General features: G+C 37.7%; 2 protein-coding genes across 3 annotated transcripts in view; both read left to right on the top strand.

Annotated features, from left to right (window-relative positions):
- Positions 1–12,020, top strand: part of LOC105832625 (dual specificity protein phosphatase 3) — a 66,743-nt gene extending 54,723 nt beyond the window's left edge. For both annotated transcript variants that reach the window (XM_036287840.1, XM_036287841.1), the window contains 2 exons: positions 9,566–9,789; positions 11,318–12,020. In XM_036287840.1, coding sequence (XP_036143733.1) covers positions 9,566–9,789; positions 11,318–11,541 — 448 coding nt within the window. In that variant the 3' untranslated portion in view covers positions 11,542–12,020. The remainder of the gene's footprint in view (positions 1–9,565; positions 9,790–11,317) is intronic.
- A 3,769-nt stretch (positions 12,021–15,789) lies between these two features.
- On the top strand, positions 15,790–18,389 carry LOC118645916. The gene is made up of 3 exons (XM_036287842.1): positions 15,790–16,670; positions 16,753–16,903; positions 17,800–18,389. The coding sequence occupies exons 1-3, from the start codon at positions 16,624–16,626 to the stop codon at positions 17,959–17,961; spliced, it is 360 nt and encodes a 119-aa protein (XP_036143735.1). The 5' UTR covers positions 15,790–16,623; the 3' UTR covers positions 17,962–18,389.
- Positions 18,390–21,650: the final 3,261 nt, after the last annotated feature.

Here is a 21,650-nt window from a genome sequence, read left to right as displayed (position 1 = left end):
CATTTATATTTTCTATAATACGCTGAAAAGAGACAAAAGCGCGAATAAGAGCGATATATGTAAAGAATGCAAACGCTTTGAAGGGATGTTGGAGTGAATAATCTCGCCTTCAGTTTGTGTACTTACTTCCTTATAGTTAACTTACTGCACTTGTCACATAATATACTATTTTTATGTTGTTCTATCAATTTTTCACGTGTATGTAATTTTCTTAAATATTTGTAGAAAAATTTTGTTTTAACTAGGCATCAAAGTATAATTTTAAGAACTCCGGATTGTGTCATCTATTAGTCTAGAATTCTAGAGTTTTCAATTTTTATAGAAATTCCAATAAGTACAAACTACAGATCTTTTATATCAAGCAAATATCGTTACAACGTGACAGCTTCACACTCGATTAAAAATAATCTCAAATATTAACAATTTTTTCTCGTTGTTAGTAAAAACTCCATTACGTAGATTGGTAGTCGTACGTATTGGGTGATCTTCTTTTGGACCGCACGATTGGGCACCGCATTATTGGACACCGCACAGCCTTCTAGTGAAAAACATTTATATATCATATGACAGATTATCTAAGCTTAAAAACATCTGGCAGAAAAAAAAGCGTCAATCTGCCAGAAAAAAAGTGAATTTTAAACGTCTATATACGTATCTTTAGGAGCATCTTGTTTTGCGTGGAAAGTTTCAAACTCATGTGGTGCAGAGAATGCTCGCTTACACGCACGCACGCGCGCGCGCGCGCGCGCACACACACACACACGGGGGGGGGGGTGCAACGGGGGCCTTTGGCTCCCCTTTTGCACCCACCCCGTCCAAGGCTACATTCCAAAACGCCCTTTCCGAAGAAAATTTTACTCGATGTAATATAGGATACGTTACGTGTACTATATATTTCGAGTAAAATTTTCCTCGGAAAGGATGTTTTGGAATGTAGCCCAAGTTCTTAACCCATGTAAACTGTATTAGAAATCTGTAAATACATGTGAATGTGTGTGTGTGTGTGTGTGTGTGTGTGTGTGTGTGTGTGTGTGTGTGTGTGTGTGTGTGTGTGTGTGTGTGTGTTCAATTGTGTGGTGTCCAATCGTGCAGTGTCCAATAATGCGGTGTCCAATAATGCGGTGTACAATCGTGCAGTGTCCAATAATACGGTGTTCAATAATGCGGTGTTCAGTAATGCGGTGTCCAATCGTGTGGTGTCCAATCGTGCAATGTTCGTGTCCAATTGTGCGGTGCCCAATCGAGCCGTGTCCAATTGTGCGTGTTTAATCGTTCGGGATGTGCGCTATTGCACCGTGCGCTAACGGGACCCTCTCGCGGGGGGTTTTTGTAGGCGCGGACGGAATAATGTCATGCGGATTGGGGCGGGGGTTTTACAAAACATCAAAATAAATGGAAGGGAGAATCACGTTTCGCAAGCATGTTTCGGAGTCCGTAACCGCTACCGGGAAGACCTGAATAGAAGAGGGAAAATCGCGTTTCACGCTTTGGGATCCGCGGGCTACCGCCGCCGCCGTCGCCCGCCTCATACGTCAATATCAGTGTAATCTTTACACTGATACGTCAATATTTTAAAAAGTAATTAAAAAACGGGAAGAATTTCTTTATTATTGTCTTTGCAACTGTCATGTGATTACAATCAGAAGAAATACAAAATATACTGTTTTATATTTTGGATTTTTGACATTTTGTAATATAAAAATGTAAAATATAAAATATGAGTATTGTTGAAAAGTGCCAGAAATCATCTGGCCAAATCGTTGTGCTTTCATTAATAAATTATTGCCAGATAAGTCACTGTTCACGAGTTTTATTACTCTATATAAGAATCGTTCTATGCCGAATAATCTCCGCAAATCCAACACATCTGTTAATCCGTATTCATTATAATTGTTGTCGATTAAGAACTTGTAATTATATTGGTTAAACCTTTGGAAGCCCCTCCAACAATAATCTCTTTATAAATCTACGAATATGGATTTTATCCCATGCAAACCATCTCTGGAAAATAATTTAAAAAATAATTCTATAATTCATATAAAATAAGGAAATTATAACAAATATATATGATATAATGAAACATACTTACTCACCAACGGGAATAGACAACATTTCATTAATTTGAGTTATCGTCGGCCTTACGGTTGGGATTCTTATTGTGGTGCAGCATAAAATTCGTGCGTTGGCCAATACGGTAAATTACATACTGAAAAAATAACAAATCGTAAAAAACCTTTTAGCTTACAATTTAACGTAAAGGTGTTTACAGTGCAACTTTTTATACCCAACTGCTGGATAATCAATATGTACTCTGTGCATGTCATCGAAACTATTGTTGGTCTAAAATTTCGAAACTTTAGAGCTATTTTTGAACAGAAGATATTATCCGATCGGATGTCGCTTTTGCGCATGTTAATTTGATAACTTAAAACAACTTGTTGTAGCCCGAACTACAACGTAGGTGATAAAAGACGTTGCGAAAGAGGCCATTGTTTGCTACGCTTTTGGAATTCGTCGTGCTCACGGAAGTTCTTGCTAATTTCCATGATCTCGCAAAATTCCATGCGGAACAGCCCGAATGCAGTTCCGCATCGACCTAAATAAAAACCTAACGCAGCACAAATAAACCGAGGGTACCAATGTCAAAATGCCCAGTCTCGCGGAAGGTGCCCAATGCATCCGGTCACTGACTCCTAAAATTGCGCTAACCTAGCAAGTCATCCGGCTATATATGGACACCGTTTGGATTTGCGGTCAGAGTACCAGCGTTGGAATTTTGGGGAAGAAACGCGGACGCTGAAGGCCAACCGCCGCATGTACGTTTTGGGTGGGCACGACATTAGGTATAATAGCTGTGTGAATCTGGAACCCGACTTTACAAAAATTGAACATTAACAACACAATTCGTTTATACTTTGTACCACCTTTTATTTTGTTTGTACCTGAAAGGATAAATAAATACAAAATGGTTAAAAAATAGCCAGAACCCCATTTTAAGATAATTTAATTTCATTTATGCCATTCGAAAGAGAATCGTTCGTACCCGTTTGTACTTCCGTTAAAATCGTTTGTACCTCGAAGGACCGGCAGGTTTTTTAAAATTCGCTCAGAAGGTAATTTTTGAAAAGCCTGTACTTTCGGTCCCTTTGAGATACAAACGATTTTAACGGAGGTACAAACGGGTACAAACGATTTTCTTTCGAATGGCCTTGGCTGTTTTTCGATATCTCCAAAAATGTCAAAATTACCTTTTGAGTAAATTTTGAAATGTCTGTACTTTCGGTCCCTTTGAGATACAAACGATTTTAACGGATGTACAAACGGGTACAAACGATTCTCTTTCAAGTGGCATGAATGAAATGAAATTATCTTAAAATGGGGTTCTGGCTATTTTTTAACTGGCAATTTTTGTAAAGTCGGGTTCCAGGTTCACATAGCTAGGTATAACAGCACGGATGGTACCGTGTGTTTGTTTTTCGTGCTTGATATTGCCGTTGTGTTTGCGGAACTCGTGAAGCAAAAGCGCGCGTAAATATTATTCTTGAATGTTCCGTGACAGCTCGTGAATTGGCCGGAGGGAGGCGACGAGTAGATCTTGACGGCAAATCGAGAACAGTTAATGGCGGAATTAGAGCGACGGAGACTGTCGACTGACATATCGGAAAAAGTATACTTTCTTTACATATATATTACTTGATGAGAAGTATTATTTTGGATTTGTATTTTTTTTTATGTAAAACCAGGCGCCTTTTTTTTAAGTATTTTGTTTGCATATTACGCATTTTGTAGTATTTATAGACCACTTAGGTTGAGTTTAAATAAAAGGATTATCTTGGATTTATGTGATTTTACACTGGTGTTGATGATTAAGTAGAAGAGGTGTGATGTAGAGTTGTGCATCGGTTAAATATTGATAATGTTGTAAGGTTAAGGATTTTGTAATTTTTTGTCACCAAGGTACCGGCAATTATATACGTTACTAGTGAAGCAAAGAATAAAAATTAGTATTAAAAACATTTATTTAAAATTTTAGTAAAGCTAATTAATATTCATTATCAATTTATCAATTACAGCACAATTTTACATCACACATCATCTCATCTATCTTATTAACAACAATGTAAAATTGGCTCACAAGAAAAGTGCACCAAGTGTTAATCGCGAATGGATATGTGTTATATTTCTTTTGAAAGGTCTTGTCAAATAGAATTTATGTGTGCAATATTTCGCTTGAATGGCCTTTGGGGCAATGTAAATTATAGAGCTAGGTTGGCTTTCTTACGCCGAAACTGTGTTTCTACCGCCAGCAACATCTTTTTTTCTTTATTTTCGTTATTATAAGATAAAATAAAAAGTGCAATTTATGTTATATTAAAGTATTTTTCCAGCTAACCATTTGGTGCCAAATTGTCAGCAGACTGCTAAAAATTTCTTGCAGAATCAGGCTGCCAAAACCATGGCCTACTGTGTCCTTGAGTGCGCCCCAATTGCAAGCAAAAATTGTTACCAAATCCTGATATCAAATTGGGTGCAACACCAGAGCAGATCTGTCACTAGCAATACCATGACAAATTCACGCAGCAAATTGAGAACAGATGTTGCAACGTAAACTCACAGCAGATTTGCAGCCAAATATGCAACAGATCTGTATTCATAAATGACGACAGATTGGCGATAAATTTGTCGAATCTTTTCATTTTCACAGTTATAATTTTATTTGAGAATCGATGTAAGCAGTCTCCTGGGAAGATTTATTAATTCAGGAATAGGAACAGATTGAATAATTTACCCCACCCTCTCCTTAGCATCTAATATTTTCTACAGGGAGTCCTCAATTGACCTATCTATTTTCTCCCTTTATATCGCAGGTATATCATCCATTCTAGGTGCAATTAATTTCATTAAATTTTTTGTAGTTAAATGTCACTAAAAAAAAAATGAAAATACTACCAGTTCTGTATCATTAAAGTATAATGTGGCGGTCCTTCGCCACATCGGACTCCTCCGCAGGCGCAGCGAAGGTAATTTTTGCTTACCGTAGTCGCGCTGCGAGTGGTCTTTATGTAGCGAGTTAACTGTATTTTACTCCCGAAAGAATAGGCCGCCTATCGACGGTGCTGCACTTTTTATTGCCAATTTGACATTTCGACAGATCTGCTGCGTTTCTGGTATCAGTCTGTCGCGTACTTTGACGCGTACACAAATGTTGTATTTCTACAGGCAATTTGCTGACATTGTTTGCACTTTGGTGTTTGTCGTCAATCTGTCATCAATACTTTCAATAAATCTGCTCGCAGTTCACTATTATTTTGTCATGTATTCTGATGACAGACGTTGCTAAATATTTGCTGAATATCTGCTAACAGTGTTTGCAATGACAAGATATGTTTTTCATTTGTCACTTTTTTGGCAACAGAATCTGTTGCCAACATTTGTCACAGCAGAAGTGGTTATCGGGGTTATTAGTAATAACTTTTTGCTTTTTTTGTTCTTTTAACTTTCAAAACTTTAATATTAGTGTCTTGGTTTTTTTTTCTTTACTCTATTTTTAAGATAAAATGCAAAGTGCAATTTATGTCGTATTAAAGTATCTTATTGCCAATAACTTTTTGGCTTTTTGGACTTTTTGTACTTTTAAAATAAAACAGAAAGTGCAATTTATTTTGAATTAAATAAAATATTCTAAATAAAACTTGTGCAACTAATTATACTAGTAGACTAACTATTCTAGTAGACTTTTATTTTACATTATTTTTGAAGCAAAAACTCCAATTAGCTTTTATAGAAACGCAAATAGTTATGTAAATTACATTACGCATGGCGCCCTCTGAAGCCGCCATTCAAGCGAAATATTGCACACATAAATTCTATTTGACAAACGATATACAGGGTGATTCAAAATAACTATATGTCCTTGCATAGACATATTCGTAGTAATATTCTGAGTCAATTTTTTCTTTCGCAAAAAATTATCCAGAGCTTAGATTTCTAGATATAATAAGAAATAGTTTACGTATCCTGAATCAGATACAAGAGGTAAGCAGGGGTGGCACAACTCACCGCTGCTCGCGGGCACCACGAGCACTGCGAGGCGTCTACTGCGCTCAATAATCGATAATCATCTCAATTATTTTTAACACAGATCTTTAATACAGATTTAAAATTAATTTTCTATCATCTAAATAATTACGTAGAATATTCAAATTGATTACTAGAATGTCAAATTTTTTGCTCTCCGGGTCTCTGTGTATGCATTTTCAACATATTCTTCAACAAATTATAATAGTAAATTATATTAATCAATATTTTTATTTTTAAGTTGCCGCGTTTCCAGACACATATTCGACAGTGTTACCACACAATAACCAATAAAGTCAGTTGTCTGCTTGCTTAGCTGAGCTTGATGTCAGCTGACATCGAGTAACTAGTAAACACGCGTTATGTGTTCGTCGAGTAAATACGCGTTTCTTTCTTCGAATAATTTTGACGCGCCGAGTGATTAGTGATGTTTAATAGTTAAATGTTTCGTACTATTTTTTTGATGTGTAAATAAATTCGTTTAAGTGAGTGAACAGTGTGTGTGTGTGTGTGTGTGTGTGTGTGTGTGTGTGTGTGTGTGTGTGTGTGTGTGTGTGTGTGTAAATGAGTGAAGTGATAAAATGTAAGAAGAAAGAAAAAAAGAATTTTAATCCGATAAGCTGAAGGATGGATCGTGAGAACAATCAATTGATTGCAGGATGGTACGTGCGTAAACAGGTTCAAACAAGTGCTCTCCCCCCTCTCTCTCCTCTCTCTCTCTCTCTCTGTCACCTATTCATTTCTTCCTTTATTACATAATATTCGGGTAATTCAAAATACTAAATACCATCGTTAAAGATAATTGAGATGATTATCGATTATTGAGCGCAGCAGATGCCTCGCGGTGCTCGTGGTGCCTGCGAGCAGCGGTGAGTTGTGCCACTCCTGCTTACCTCTTGTATCCGATTCAGGATACGTAAACTATTTCTTATTATATATAGAAATCTAAGCTCTGGATAATTTTTTGCGAAAGAAAAAATTGACTCAGAATATTACTAAGAATACGTCTATGCAAGGACATATAGTTATTTTGAATCACCCTGTATATGTAATTTTGAACAATATATAACACATATCCATTCGCGATTAACACTTGGTGTACTTGTCGGTAAATATAGATCAGGGGAGCCCGTCCCGATGACCTTGGCCTTGACATATGTTGTCAAGATTACTCTCCTAAGTGACCTTCAAAAGATTTTAGCCGTCACTCGTGATTCGTTAAAAAGTTATTAACAAAAAAGTTGCAAAAATATTTAATTACTTAATTACAAATAATAATTACTAAAATTACAATTTTTTTACAATTGAAATCGTATAACATTATACACGCATGAGAGGAAGAGGAAGAGAGACATTTGAACGTACGCACGCATAAGAGACTGAGATATTAAAAACCGATTTTTAATAAACAAAGTTATATACCACACAACACGTACGAACGCACACACACACACACACACACACGCGCGCGCGCGCACACATCCAAGGAAGGTTTGGAGTCGCAAAATACCGTGGAACTGACGAGCCACGGGGTCCTTATCCTTGAGGGAAACATCCCCCCCCCTACACACACACAAAACTTTTCAGAGCTCCATGATGTGCAAATTCCGATCGCGCAACCTCCCCGTGGTGCACATTGGGTAACGCTAATTCCGACGGTAAAACCTTTTAATAAGAAATAGTCAGATGAAAGTCGTCTATTTTTATTAGATATCGCAGTTCCTGGAACTGATACAGCCCAATGAACTTTTTCTACTTGGTAAAATCGAATATCAAAATTCCCTAATGGGGGACCCATTGAGTAGTTCGCGTAACTACTCAGATTTGCTTGTATTAATGTGAGTCCGGAGTAGTAAAATTCCGTGGTAAGTCAGCTACGCAACATACATGCACATGTACGTCGAACGCTTACAATTCGAGGACGGTTTCGAGCTTTAAAATAAAGACTAACCATAGTTGTTAGCGAAACCCGGAATTTTTATTCTTGCAATAGTTAAAATTGAGCATTGTTAAAAATTCAAAATTGAATATCTCAGCACCTAATGCAGCTAGCAAAATTTTCCAAGAAGCATTTTCAAGATTCGGATTGCCACTTTAAAAAATTTTATATTGCAGTGATGTGTGATACGTTTTTTCAAAATGGCGTATGACAAAGCGAAAACGCGAAATTGAAAAATATTGGTCCGAGTTTGCGACGATCCATGGCGTGAGACAAGTGTCGCAACTTAATGGGATAAAAAGCATGCGATAGTACAGAGTTTCCCCTTCAAAATGCTTTTTCACTCGTCTCGATATGATGATTTTTTGCTGAGATATGCGCATTTGAATAAAAAGGCAGTTTTTTACGAAAAATCATCGTATCGAGACAAGTAAAAAAGCATTTTGAAGGGGAAATTGGATAAAAAGCATGCGATAGAACACTATCGCATGCTTTTTATTCAATTAAGTTGCGATACTTGCCTCACGCCATGGATCGTCGCAAACTCGGACCACTATTTTTCAGTTTCGCATGCTCTCGCTTTGTCATATGCCATTTTGAAAAAAATTATTATGCAAAATTTTAATGAATCGATTCTTAAAGTAGACATTTGAAGCTTTAATTTCTTTTTTTAAAAACCTTCCTATCTTTATTACTCGCGTAGTTATCGTTGTTGGAAGTTTAGTAAAGCGATTTTTTGACAAATTTTAGGTGTACCGCTTTTTTTTCGACTGAGTGTATATGAATGGATTTTTAAAGCTTTTTAATTTTTGTCTTTACAAAATGTGCAAAAAAGGGGGTGGAGGTGAGGGTAAATTAAAAATTTGAAATTTTTGAAAAATATGAATACACTATTGTAAAGAGTATAAAACGCCATAAAACTTTTGTATAGAACATTGTTTCATAAACCTTATATTTTCAAAGATATTTTCCAAAAATGAAAAAATGCGTTATTTTCGAGGAATGGTTTTAACCCCTAAACGCCGAGATACGCCGCTAAAAAAAATATGGGTCTAATATTTTTTTATGTTCTACTATCCAAAGCGCATTAAAATCGGTGAGGGACACTTCCGTCAGTTCCCTTGTTAGTCATGTTAATTGCCAACTAAGTACTACTGTCGATCAAGTGTACTGTCGATCAAGTAATGTCCGTCAAGTGAACAGTCGATCAAATGATTGTCGGTTAAATAAATGCGATCGATTAAAGATATTGCTTTTTTGTAAAACAATTTATTAATTGAAGAGTACATACAATTGTCGCCTTTCTATTTTTTTTTAATTTTAAAACATTGTATTCTAATTTTAATTTTTTAGTTTTATAAACATATTAAAATAATATTTTGTTTTAAGTGGACATAGACATATTATACTGCGAGGTTTCAGAATACTTTAAACTTAAAACATTCCTGTAATGTTATAGTATTTGTAGTAGTATACTTTATGTAGGAGTAATGTAGGAAAGAAAATTAATAAATAAATTTATGTAATAACATTCATTTTCTTGTAAAGTGTTACAGCAAAAAACAAGAGATATCTTGAAACGTTAGGTATAACACATTTATTGAATGCTGCTGAAGGAAAAAGATTTGGATTTGTAAATACAACTAATAGTTACTACGCAGATACAGCAATAAAATATTTTGGCTTGCCAATTCAAGATTTACCTATTGAAGACATTAGTAAACATTTTTATACAGCAGCAAATTTTATTGATGAGGCAGTATCTACAAAAGGTAATTAAACTGCATTTTTGTATTTTCTGATTCATTAAACGTGATATCACCTAGATATATTTTTTTTTCTCTTGTTTAAATATAAAAAATTTAAGAGATATTTTTTAGTCTATTTTATAAGAAAACATGATTCTGTATTTGGTTTTTACAATACACATTGTCAAAATTGAGAAAAAACTTCAAAAATCTAAAAAATGCTTATTCAAATTTAATGTGCGTACATGTAGAATTGGTATATTATATTGTGTAATAAGTGCGGAAAATTGACTATTTTTCACAAGGGTGAACGCATTCGTAGGAGATAGTTAATCCGCACAAGTTGCACTATTTTTTGTTATAAATGCGTGGAAAATGCGGAGGCAAGAAGAAATTCAGGATGGAAGACGGGGAGTTTGCGGAGCTCTCGCAAATGAAAAAAACTTTACTTCTATATAATTTATTACTAACTAATTAATCAATGTATCGACTTCTTTTACACGATTTTGATATAATGTAATGTTTGATCTTGTATCCTTGAGTGACATGAATTGTCTTTATCTAAATCACACGAGGCATTCTTGTTTAATTTTTTTGATTAAAAATTATTAAATACTAAATTATAAAAATATAGTGACAGCTAACATCCTAATTTTTCGAAGAAAAAACCCCCCAAAATTTCTTTACAATTTGAAGCACTTAGATACCAATTAATTGCATTTTAATTTCGTTTTTTATTTTATTTTTTGTGCTTGTACATCAATTATTTAAGGTTTTTTATATCGGTTTTCTTTAAGTCATGTATTCAAACTTCGAAAAATGAATAAAAAATAATTTTATAGCGGTTACAACAATCTTAAAATTGTTAGAACCTCAAATTTTGTACTGTAAGATGCAATATCTCCGAATTCATGTCTCAATCCCAATATGTACTTAATTAAAATTACCGAAATTATATATTTTAAATATCATACCTATATAAAGTTTTTCAGAAACTTAGGTGATTGGGGTAAATCAATAACAAGGTGAATTACAACAAACATTCTACAAATACACCAAATTCCATACAAAATCTAGAACTTGAGATTCTCCGAATTAAAGCGCTGTTTTAATAAGTGGTTTTAAAAAATTATGAGAATTTTTATGGAGACTATTTCTATGAAATTTGAATCATTTCTGTGAGGGGCAGATAAACGGCCTAATAGACTCTCTTTCTTTTACAAAAATTCTTTTATTGATGTTTTCATGTTTTTTATACGATTAGCTGCACGTTTTCAAGTTAAATTAAAAAAAATTAAAATTAAAATAGGTTTTCCAATTTTATTTAATTCAAAAGCAACTAAAAACACATGAAACAATTTTTACACACTTATATTTTGAAAGCAAAACAATTTAGGGCATATGTTTATACAACTTTTTGCATAAAATAAGCTAATAAATATCTTCTTAAATTTTTTGCATTTACTTAAGAATTAACCTGTATAAAATAATATCCTATTTTAAATATCCTATTATTTATTATTATATATAAAATAAAATTCATATTTTGTAGGTAAAATATTCGTGCACTGCATGCAAGGTGTATCTCGCAGTGCTACATGTGTTCTCGCATATTTGATGATAAAGAAAAATATGTCAGCAGTTGACGCTATACACTTAATTCGTACAAATCGAGATGTTCACCCAAATAGAGGTTTTCTTTGTCAGTTAGCACAATTGGATAATAAATTATATAGACAGCGTTTGCAACATAGTTTGACATTTCCAAAATATTAGTGAAATAATTTTATTATAAAATATTTCTTATAATAAATGAGAATTAAATAACGTGTGTAGTACAATAAATAATATGTGCACATATGTGTGTGAATACCGTTATATCAATTATGATTGATGAAAATTGATTGAAAGTCAATAATGTAAAAAATTTGTAAGGATTAAATAAACCTACTAAACAAAATTTCGTTTTAGTAACATTGCAATAACGTAACATTTAAACTATGTGACCTTTTCCGTATCATTTCAGAGACATTTATGTACTCTCGTCACAACCAGAAATGTCCTCACGCATTTACTCTTTATATGTAACGTTTGTGAAATGTTTGTAAAATATATATAAAAGGTCAGTGAAAAATTCATTTGCAACATTTGTGAAACGTTTGATAAACTTATATAAACTGTTATTATAAAGTTCGTGCACAACGTTCCACACGTAACGTTTTTTAAACTTTGCTAAACATACACTGAAAAAAAAATTTACTAGATTGGAATAAATATTTTTTCAAATAGTACCAAGCAGAAGTTTTGTAAAAAATAAATAATATTTATTTTAAATAAGATATTATTTTCTATAATTTATAAAATGTATTATACATTTTCTAGATTGATAGATAGAAAATGCATGATGTAAGAAGATAAGGTGTTTTATTGCGCATAATGGCGGGTCAAATATTGAGTAGCCAATCAAAGTGTTGCCTAAAATGTAGCGTCAAATTCAAATCTAGCATTAATACAATATGAACAAAATTTGTAAGAATGTGAAAAATACAAATAAAATAAATAGTTTTTTTTTTTAAACAAAACCATATAATAAAAAAATATATAAGTATAAAATAAAATAATAAACTTAATAATAAATATAACAAATAAATAGTTAAAAATTGACTGCAAATTAGTAAAAAAATATTATAAAATGAGAAAGTACACAAATAATGTAAATTAGTATTGCAACCGAAAACTAATAGTCGTATTTCTAGTTTAACTCTGTATTTAATATCAGTTTAACACATGATTGTTGTAGTGTTTTAACATAAACCTAACATTAAATAGTAATATTATTACAATATATAATAATAATGATAATATTAAATATAAAAATAATATGTGAAGGTCGTTCTGACAATAAGTTTTAAATACCGTGTTATTCACAAAAGTAGATGTGGATAGATAGATCAGTGCGATATAATCTCACTTCGATTGATACTTGATTGGGAGCATGGCTGGAAGACATATTGCTTTTTACATTTTGGGCAAATCTCTGATTGGTCGATACTGCGCATCTCGGGAACACCTTATCTTCTTACACCATGAGAAAATGTATAATACTGTTGCATCCTGGGCGGGGGGGGGGGGGGGTGCGAGGGCCGAGTGGGAGCCGTTCCCCCAGGAGCGTAGCTAGCGAGAGTGAACCCCCTTTAGAGGGAATCTCGCGGAAAGAGGAGGGGAGGGGGGAGAAAGTAAGATTTCGAAAATACATATGTGTATATGTATATGTATATTTATATCAATATATTATTTACATGTATGATTAGATTTCTTGGACTCCTGAGCGCACTTTTCATGGAGAGGTTTGTAATACCTTTTATAAACAGCTTTTGACCGCGGTGTTGCATGACCGGCAAGGATCAGTTTCAAGGGGGATGCCGTTAGAATCTCGTCAGCAGTAATTCTGGGTAATCGGCGCGGGGGTGGCCGGACTTGCCGCTCGTCGTAGTGGTCTCGTGGGAGCTCTGACCGGGGCTACGTCTCCTGCTGGAAGTGGCCCGGATTGAGGACGCGGATTGCGGGCCGCGAGTGGATCCAATGGAGCGGAAGGAAGTAGCACCGGGCCGCTGTCGGGCGCCCCGTTGTCCGTGGCGGAGGCGTCAGGTCGAAGGGCCCGGGCGACCAGTGTCGTCTGGGCGACGACTCAGGGAAAAGTGGCCATTCGAAAGTTCGAGGATCGAACTTCCCGGCCTCTATGAGGCGCCACTTGAGTCTTTTAAGCTAGCGTTTTCGCCCTCCTTGTCGAGATCGCAGCATAATGTACTACGGTGAAATTAAATGTGCTTGTTATAAGGGTACCCATGGTTATGATGCGTAGCGCGCGCCAGGCAGCTTTTCAGAAACTCAAAAGAAAAAAAAAAGGTTTTTATCTAGAGACACGACCAGGTTGCCGATTAAGGATTTATTTTTGTCCTGAGGGATTTCTCCGTTCAAGTCTCTCTTTCTTTTTCTTTGTCGATTTGATATAAAGAGGACGCGAGGATTGTAGAGGCTTTAGGAGGTTTTATTCCGTCCCGAAAGAATCGCGATATTTCTACTGAATTGTGTTAGGCTCGGGGTTGAGCGGATCTACGCAAGTTGTCATTGGAGGGGTTCGTGGGTAAAAAGCGCTCTGACAGGCAAGCCCACTGCCCACGGGATGAGAGGGATTGTGAGGTGAAGCGTCCTGACAGGCAAGCCCGCTGTCCAAGGGACGAAAAGTAGATTCGGCAGAGATCGACCCAAACCCCCCTCTCCCTCCAATTATGTAGTTCGACTGCGTAAGACTCGTGGGTAATCGACACGATGTTCGTACGCGACCAGGCGTATCTGTATATTTGGAGTATGTATGAACAAATATACACACACGCATATATATATATATATATATATATATATATATATATATATATGCATCCCACACAGCACGAGAGTTTCCGGGGAGCTCACAAAATTTTTTATAAGCTTCATTTAAGCTTTAAAAGAACTCGCACGAAGCTCTCCGGAAGCTCCTATGTCCGCTTTTGAGAGCTCCCTGAGAGCTTCATTTAAGCTCGCAGGGAGTTCAGAAATCATGTTTTAAGAACTCCCTGCGAGCTTCAAAATAATTCCCGTGAAGCTTCCATATAAGCTCTCTGGTAGCTTCATCTAAGCTCGCAAAGAGTTCAAAAATCATGTTTTAAGAGTTCTCTGCGAGCTTCAAAGTAATTCCCGGGAAGCTTTTATATAAGCTCCCTACAAGCTTCATCTAAGCTTGCAAGGAGTTCAGAAATTATGTTTTAAGAGCTCCTTGCGAGCTTTAAAATAGTTCTCGGGAAATTTCCATATAAGCTTCCCGGGAGCTCTCATGTCCGCTTTTGGGAGCTCTCTGAGAGCTTCATTTAAGCTCACAGGGAGTTCAGAAGTCATATTTTAAGAGCTCCCTGCGAGTTAAAGTAATTCCCGGAAAGCTTCCATATAAGCTTACCGGGAGCTCGTATGTCTACTAATTGCGAGCTCCTTGGAAGCAGCGATTATGGGTCACAACAGACCCGTATTCATAATCCTCATTTCTCAAAATTAGTCTGTCTTCTGTAAAAGATAGTATGGCAACATGTACATTTAAGAGTATATTTAAGAGAAAAACAGATTTCAGGACGAAAACAGTATTTAAGGCAGAATGTTTGTATATTAAAATGTAAGATAAATTAATATTACGTACTCTTTTTATCTAAAGTTCCGCTCCACTATAAGTTCGACAATCTTCTTCTTCTTTGCTCTTTGGGTTGCCGTCCCTCCAGGGACAAAGTACCACACTTTTAGTTTGACAATCTTGAGTCTCGAGTGTCTCAACAAACTTCTTTGTTAGCTTGTTTTGTTAGGTCCAACGAGAGCTCAGCAACATTAACTCCCTGGGAGTTTGTTTTGTCAAATTTTGTAAGCTCTTTGGGAGCTTCGCAAAATAAACTTCTTGGGAACTTGTTTTGTCGAATTTTATTAGCTTCCCAAAAGCTCAAAAATATGAACTTTCTGAGAGCTTGTTTTGTTGAATTTTGTAAGCTCCTTGGAAGCTCAGCAAAATGAACTCCCTGAAAGCTTGTTTTGTTGAATTTTGTAGGCTTCTCGGGAGCTCAGCAAAATGAACTCCCTGGGAGCTTAATCGGAACTTTGTGCTATGTGCGCTGATATGCGCGATAGTTATTTCCGGTAACTTTAGAGAAAGAAGTACTAAAAAGTCTGTTTCTCTCTCGCACCTCTTCCGGACCACCGTTTTCTATACACAAACTGTAGGCAATTGCCGGTCTATATCTATAAGGTCTATGGTCTTTGCATGGGTGCCATTTTGGAGTCATGAAATATGTGTGTGTGTTGTATGAGAAGTGTGAATAAGGGGAGCGTCCCAGATGGGCACAGTAATAAACTGACACAGCAGGCTGAATGAAACGGACACAGACCAAATGCGCACGGACCAAATGCGCACAAACCAAATGTGCACGGACCAAATGCGCACAAACCAAATGCGCACGGACCAAATGCGTACAGATCAAACGGACACAGTAACCAACAGACTTTCCACATGGGTTGCGACTTTTTGGGCACCTCTACCGATGGAGGGGTGCGGGAGGGGAACGAAGCCCCCTCTTGCACCCGCCCCGTGTGTGTGTGCGTGCGTGCGTGCGTGCGTGCGTGCGTGCGTGCGCGCGCGCGTGTGTATATAAGGCGATTTTTGGCGATCTTGCACGCTTTTCTGTCTTTTGGAGGACAAAGTTTTCTTTTCTCTTTTGGAGTTCAATCGTCGGGGTGGATTGATCCCTTATTTTTGGCGACCGTTTGGTACACGTACCGAATGGTTTGTTTATGTCGCCATGCCCCGACATGCTTCTTCTCCAACGCACTCCAATACGTTGATTCTGATAACGCCAACCTATTAGAATGCGTTGGAGTAGAAGCATGTCGAGGCATGGCGACGCGAACAAACATTCGGTACATGTACCAAACAATCGCAAAAAATAAGGGATCAAGCCACTCCCACGATTGAGCTCCAAAAGAGAAAAGAAAACTTTGTCCCCCAAAAGACAGAAAACCAACGGGCAAGAGAAGATCGCCAAAAATCGCATATAATAGAAAGAATAATGAACGTAGCGGGTAAACAAAAGGAAATGTTATTAATTTTATTAAATATTATTTTAAAAAAAAATCCGGTGTTAGTAAGAGGACGAACAGATAGAAAAACAGAAAGTCGAAGAAAATGATGAGTTGGAAAAGAATGTTATTAGACAAAAAATATAATAAAAATAACGTAATAACAATATAACTTTTAGGTTGAGTATTGGGATAATATTGCTAACATAATTAATGCAGCTGCAGAAGGACCCCGAAAAAACGGGAAGAAAGGGGCAAAGGTTTGTATATACGTTTCATCTTATTTAATTTTTTAACATTAAATTTAAATTAATCTATTTTAATCTTGTTTTTTAATACTAGGGAAAATGCGTTTACGCATTCCTCCGCCGATGGGGAATCGGCAGAGGATATGTGGGACTCGGGGAATCCAGAAGAAACTCCTCAATACCCACTAAAAACCCTAGTATGGCTGTCTACCGGTGCTATAGGCCGGGAAACGGGATCACACAAGGTATTCCAGCCTCCTGGCCACCGCACCGTTGCCCTCCCCTTTCTCAAACTCCCTGAAGGGGAGGAGGGTGGGGAGGGCCCTGCTCGAGACTAGCCATTGGGACTTCTCTTTGTGGAGAAGTTCGGCGAGCCCGCGTCGCCCTGACTCGGCGGGAAATGCGCGGCCACGTCGTATTCCCCGCCTCCATCTCGGGACCGATTTGCCTTTACGGCAGTGGAGACCTCTGTGTCCCCACGCGAAGGCCCCCATCGGTCCCTGAGGAGGCAGGGGCGGGGGGAGCCGCAGAATTCTCGTGTGGTTCGCGACTCCCCCCGTAGTGCCCCTGCCTCCTCACCTCACGCGAGCGGGATCAGCGCGCGAGGACGAACCCCCGCACGCCAACCCCGCTCCACGCCCACCCTCCCTATTCGTCGCGAAGGTAGGACGCGAATCTCCTTCGACGCGGGGGGGAGGGAGAGCTCGTCGCGAAGATGTCGCATCCATCCCCCACCCCGTCCCTATCATCCCGGGGGGCCGTTCCGATCGGCCCCCTAAGGGGGCAGGAGAGGAGGGAGCTACGGGATACCCATTCGGCCCGCGAACTCTCTCCTCCTGCCCCATCTTTTTCAACGGGTGAGGTCGGCATCGGGCTCGACCTCGCGCCGTCGCTCCGCGTCCTTCTTCCGCGAGATCACTTCTTCGCAGAAGGAGGACACGGCCTCCAAGTTTTCCTCGCTGTCGAGCATCTTTCGCACGACGCCCGGCAGCGAGAGATCATTGGTGCCGAGGACACCCGCGAGGACCCGGCGCTCGTCCGCCCACGCTGGGCATATCTCCAGAGTGTGCTGCGCCGAATCCTCGTCCGCCCCGCAATGGTGACATCTCGTCATCGACTCGCGTTCTACCTTGTTGTGCAGGTACTCACCGAAGCACCTGTGTCCGGTGAGCACCTGCGTCATCCTGTAGGAGAGTGTTCCGTGCCGGCGATCCAGCCATTTCGGAAGAACCGGACGGATCGCCCCGACGGCTTTGAGGCCGGCCGTCGCAAAGGCCAACCTCTCCTTCCGTCGCGACCGTGAGCCGCCAGGCCTGGTCGCTCCACCGTACGACCGTTCGCGCCGTCGGGATCCCCCCCTCACCGCAAAGCCTCGAACGCCAACAGTAGCGTTCCAGGTGCTCCACAGCCAAGAGGTTCCAAGGAACGGATCCCGCCAGCACGCACGTCGCCTCTTGAGGTGCGGTAGCCCCGTATGAGACTCACCGCCAGCCGCCGCTGCTCCTCGCAGACCTTACGGGACAGCGCACGGCTGGCGTACACCTTTTCAGCCCACACGGGGACGCCATACAGCGCCATTGACGCACCGACCCCAATCTATTTTAATCTAATCTAACCTAATAAAGATAAAATTAAGTTGAAAATATCCTATATGATCTTTGTAGACGTGGAAAAATATGAAAGCTTATATATTAAAAAAGGAATCAAAAAGACGCAGCCATACGCAAGGAACAGAAGGTGACTTTCTTTCTAAAGTAGTTTTGTCTAACTTCGAAGAAGTTTTAGAACTTTTAACGCCTGAAGCAGCAGGCTTATTAAATATTCCCGAAGATGGTCTAAACATTGAAGCAGCTTGTTTACAAAACAATCCTGAAGATGATAGAAATGTTGAGTCACCAGTCATCAGTTGTATTTGACTTTTAATTGCATTTGACTTATAACCTTTACTGATGGTCTAACAATAGTATAAGTTATTTTAACATCTGACTTTAATTTCTAAATGACTGTTTGAGATGATTTTGTCCTAATGCATCATCAAAATATGGTCTTCAATCTTATTTTTAGAAACACTAGAACATTACAGGCGCGCGCTGCGCGCGCACTATTTGACTTTTCACTTTAAAAATAATAATTGCAATTTGATTTTCTTTATCTTTTGTTTACAATAATCAAACGTCTTCTGCAATTTTGAATTAAAAAATGTAAAGTTTAATTATACATACATACATACATACATACCTACATACCTACCTACATACATACATACCAACATACATACCTACTTGCATACTTACTGCTACCTAGCTGCCTAGCTACCTAGCTACATATTTATCTAGTTACGCTTGCTCGTTTGCTCTCTCCCTCCTTCCCTTTTTCACTCACTCACTCTTCGCTCACTCCTCGCTCACTCCTCGCTCACTCCTCGCTCACTCCTCGCTCACTCCTCGCTCACTCCTCGCTCACTCCTTGCTCACTCACTCACTCACTCACTTCTCACTCACTCTCACTCACTCACTCACTCACTCCTCACTCATTCCTCACTCACTTCTCACTCACTCTCATTCACTCTCATTCACTCTCACTCACTCACTCACTCACTCACGCACCCCATCCAAGTCGCTAACCCATGTGCACATTGCAAACAAAGTAAAGTTCACATGTGTTTGCAGGTTTCCAATACAATGTATGGTAACGGTATTAACACTTACTCATTTTACAAGTACACCCATAAAAAATGTAAACAAAGACATTGCTTTGCTGTGGTCATACACAAACACACATTTAAATTTTTGTCAAAATTATGGATTTCCTACTTACCGACATTTAAAAAAAAATTTTTCGATTCGCCAAAAATCCTTCTTGCATGTTTTTTTTCACTAAAAAAAATTTCCAAAATTTGAACTAAATTGGAGATTGGTCGTTTTCGGAAGCCAAATATTTTGTACATATTTTTATGTCCGACCCAGGTAGCAAGCCCACGTCATTTTGACGTCCCAAAATGGTCATATCTGGTCATATGTCGTCAAAATGACCATTTTTTTACATGACCTAAAATTGACGTCATGATGACGTCATTTCGAAGTCATATTTCAGTCATGATCTGACGATTATTTTCCCAGACAGCACACATCCAAAATCGGGATATAAAGACGTCATTAAGACGTATTTTAGACACGGTCTAAAGCGGTGCCTATACAATGAGATTTAAGGCGTTAGGGTGCGGTCCCATGAAGCGGATTATGCGGAAGCGGAACGAGCGGATCACCAATCGCGGGATCATTCTGATAGAACTCTTTTAAAGATTCCGTCGAAATGGTCCTGTGATTGGTGATCCGCTCGTTCCGCTTCCGCATAATCCGCTCCATGGGACCGCACCCTAAGGCATAAGCATATTATATAAACATATTATATTTAACTTTAAGAGAACTTTTTTAAGAAAACATTTAGATATCTTGGAAATAATTTCAAAATGGTCAAATTAACCATTTGAACGCTTCAAAGTCTTAGTGCTAAATAGATCGCAATTTCCATCAAATTATAAAGGTTATAGAAAAAGTTAAATTTAACAATGAAATTAATAAGTAAATAAGTTAATGCTATTTATTTTTAATATGTTTTGCAAAATTTAATTGCTTTTATAAAAAATAATATAATTGCGACAGTTTATAACATATAGGTATATGTAGACAATAACAAGTACCCATATCGATGATTCAAACATGGCTATTTTATAAGAGGATTGTATTATCTATCGGTTTATTTATTTCTAACTTATTGTCTTTTGTCCACGTTATTTACATTGCACATTGCTTGATATTTTATAACTCACTTACTTATACTGCGCTCCATAAATTGCTATCACTTTCTAATGTTGCTGAAGGCTAAGTACAGTCGAAACGTACGAGGTTTTCAGATTGTATGGATTTAAAATAAATTGCTTTCAAAAACCGTACTAGCTCGTGTTTGGTCGTTTTAATTTTACTTAAATTTGTTTTGAAACGAGGGTTTACCTTTCTATTTTTTAAATTAATAATATAATCATAACCACATTTTCTCTTTACTTATCAATATAATGTAATAAATTGTGATTCTGGTATCTCAAAGGAATTACTTAATCACGTAATCTTTTTCTTCTAATTCTTAATAAATTCATTCTTTGATGTCGTCTTTTCAATTGCAACACCCACCATTATTAGATCGAGTATATAATTTTATAAGAGTAATAAATTTTTAAATAAATTACGAAAGTAATTATGTAGTATATCAACACACACACACACACATATTTTTATTAATATAATATGTAGTAGGTTATACCTAGGTTATACCTTTCTTGCTGATTGACATGTAATCATGTAATGAAAAGTCTAGCTACACAGTCATATTCAGTTAGAAAAACTGAAATTACTAGACTCTACTAAATTTTCGCCTTTTCGCCAACGAATCCCATGGCTAAAACATTCACGTGAAAAATTTCACATTGCATCAATTCGAAAAGTTACATAATCGCTGAAATCATTAAAGTTCACGTGAAATTTTTCATTTTTCACATTCCATCCTAGGGGAAAAATTACATAATTGATACCCAGACCTTGGTCGGGAGCAGTCGGGAGCATGCACACTATGGCTTTTAGGATGCTGTCACATGGGCCTCGGGAACAGAATCGGAAAGGCGAAATGGAGGGGATCAACCAATTGCAAGCTTTCCGTTCCGATTTTCAACACTGGGGCTCCCCATGGAGTGATTTTTGACGGACCCTTACGGAAAGAAACTACAGCGGATTACAGAAAATTATATTACAGGAACTACATAAAAGTATTACATGAAATTACAGGCTGAAGTATTGTAATAATAAGTAGTATTTTCGCACTACACGCTCGGATTACAGGAAAATAACTTGTAATATCTAGCCTGGAACCCACACAGCACACTTTATCCTGAGGATATCCCAAATTATCCCAGACAGACGAAGGCGATCCCACGGATATCTC

Source organism: Monomorium pharaonis, chromosome 6 (genome assembly GCF_013373865.1).
Source record: "Monomorium pharaonis isolate MP-MQ-018 chromosome 6, ASM1337386v2, whole genome shotgun sequence".
In the NCBI taxonomy this organism is placed as follows: Eukaryota; Metazoa; Arthropoda; class Insecta; order Hymenoptera; family Formicidae; genus Monomorium; species Monomorium pharaonis.
Note: the sequence above shows the minus strand (reverse complement) of the source record. Positions and strands in the feature narration are given on the sequence as shown.

Bases quoted from the DNA above. Each gene is read 5' to 3' on its own strand.
- LOC118645916 (XM_036287842.1), top strand. From the start codon at position 16,624: ATGCAGCTGCAGAAGGACCCCGAAAAAACGGGAAGAAAGGGGCAAAG. The intron at 16,671-16,752 runs GTTTGTATATAC...TTTTAATACTAG, and splicing joins ACGGGAAGAAAGGGGCAAAG to GGAAAATGCGTTTACGCATT. The intron at 16,904-17,799 runs GTATTCCAGCCT...CTTGTTGTGCAG, and splicing joins GGGAAACGGGATCACACAAG to GTACTCACCGAAGCACCTGT.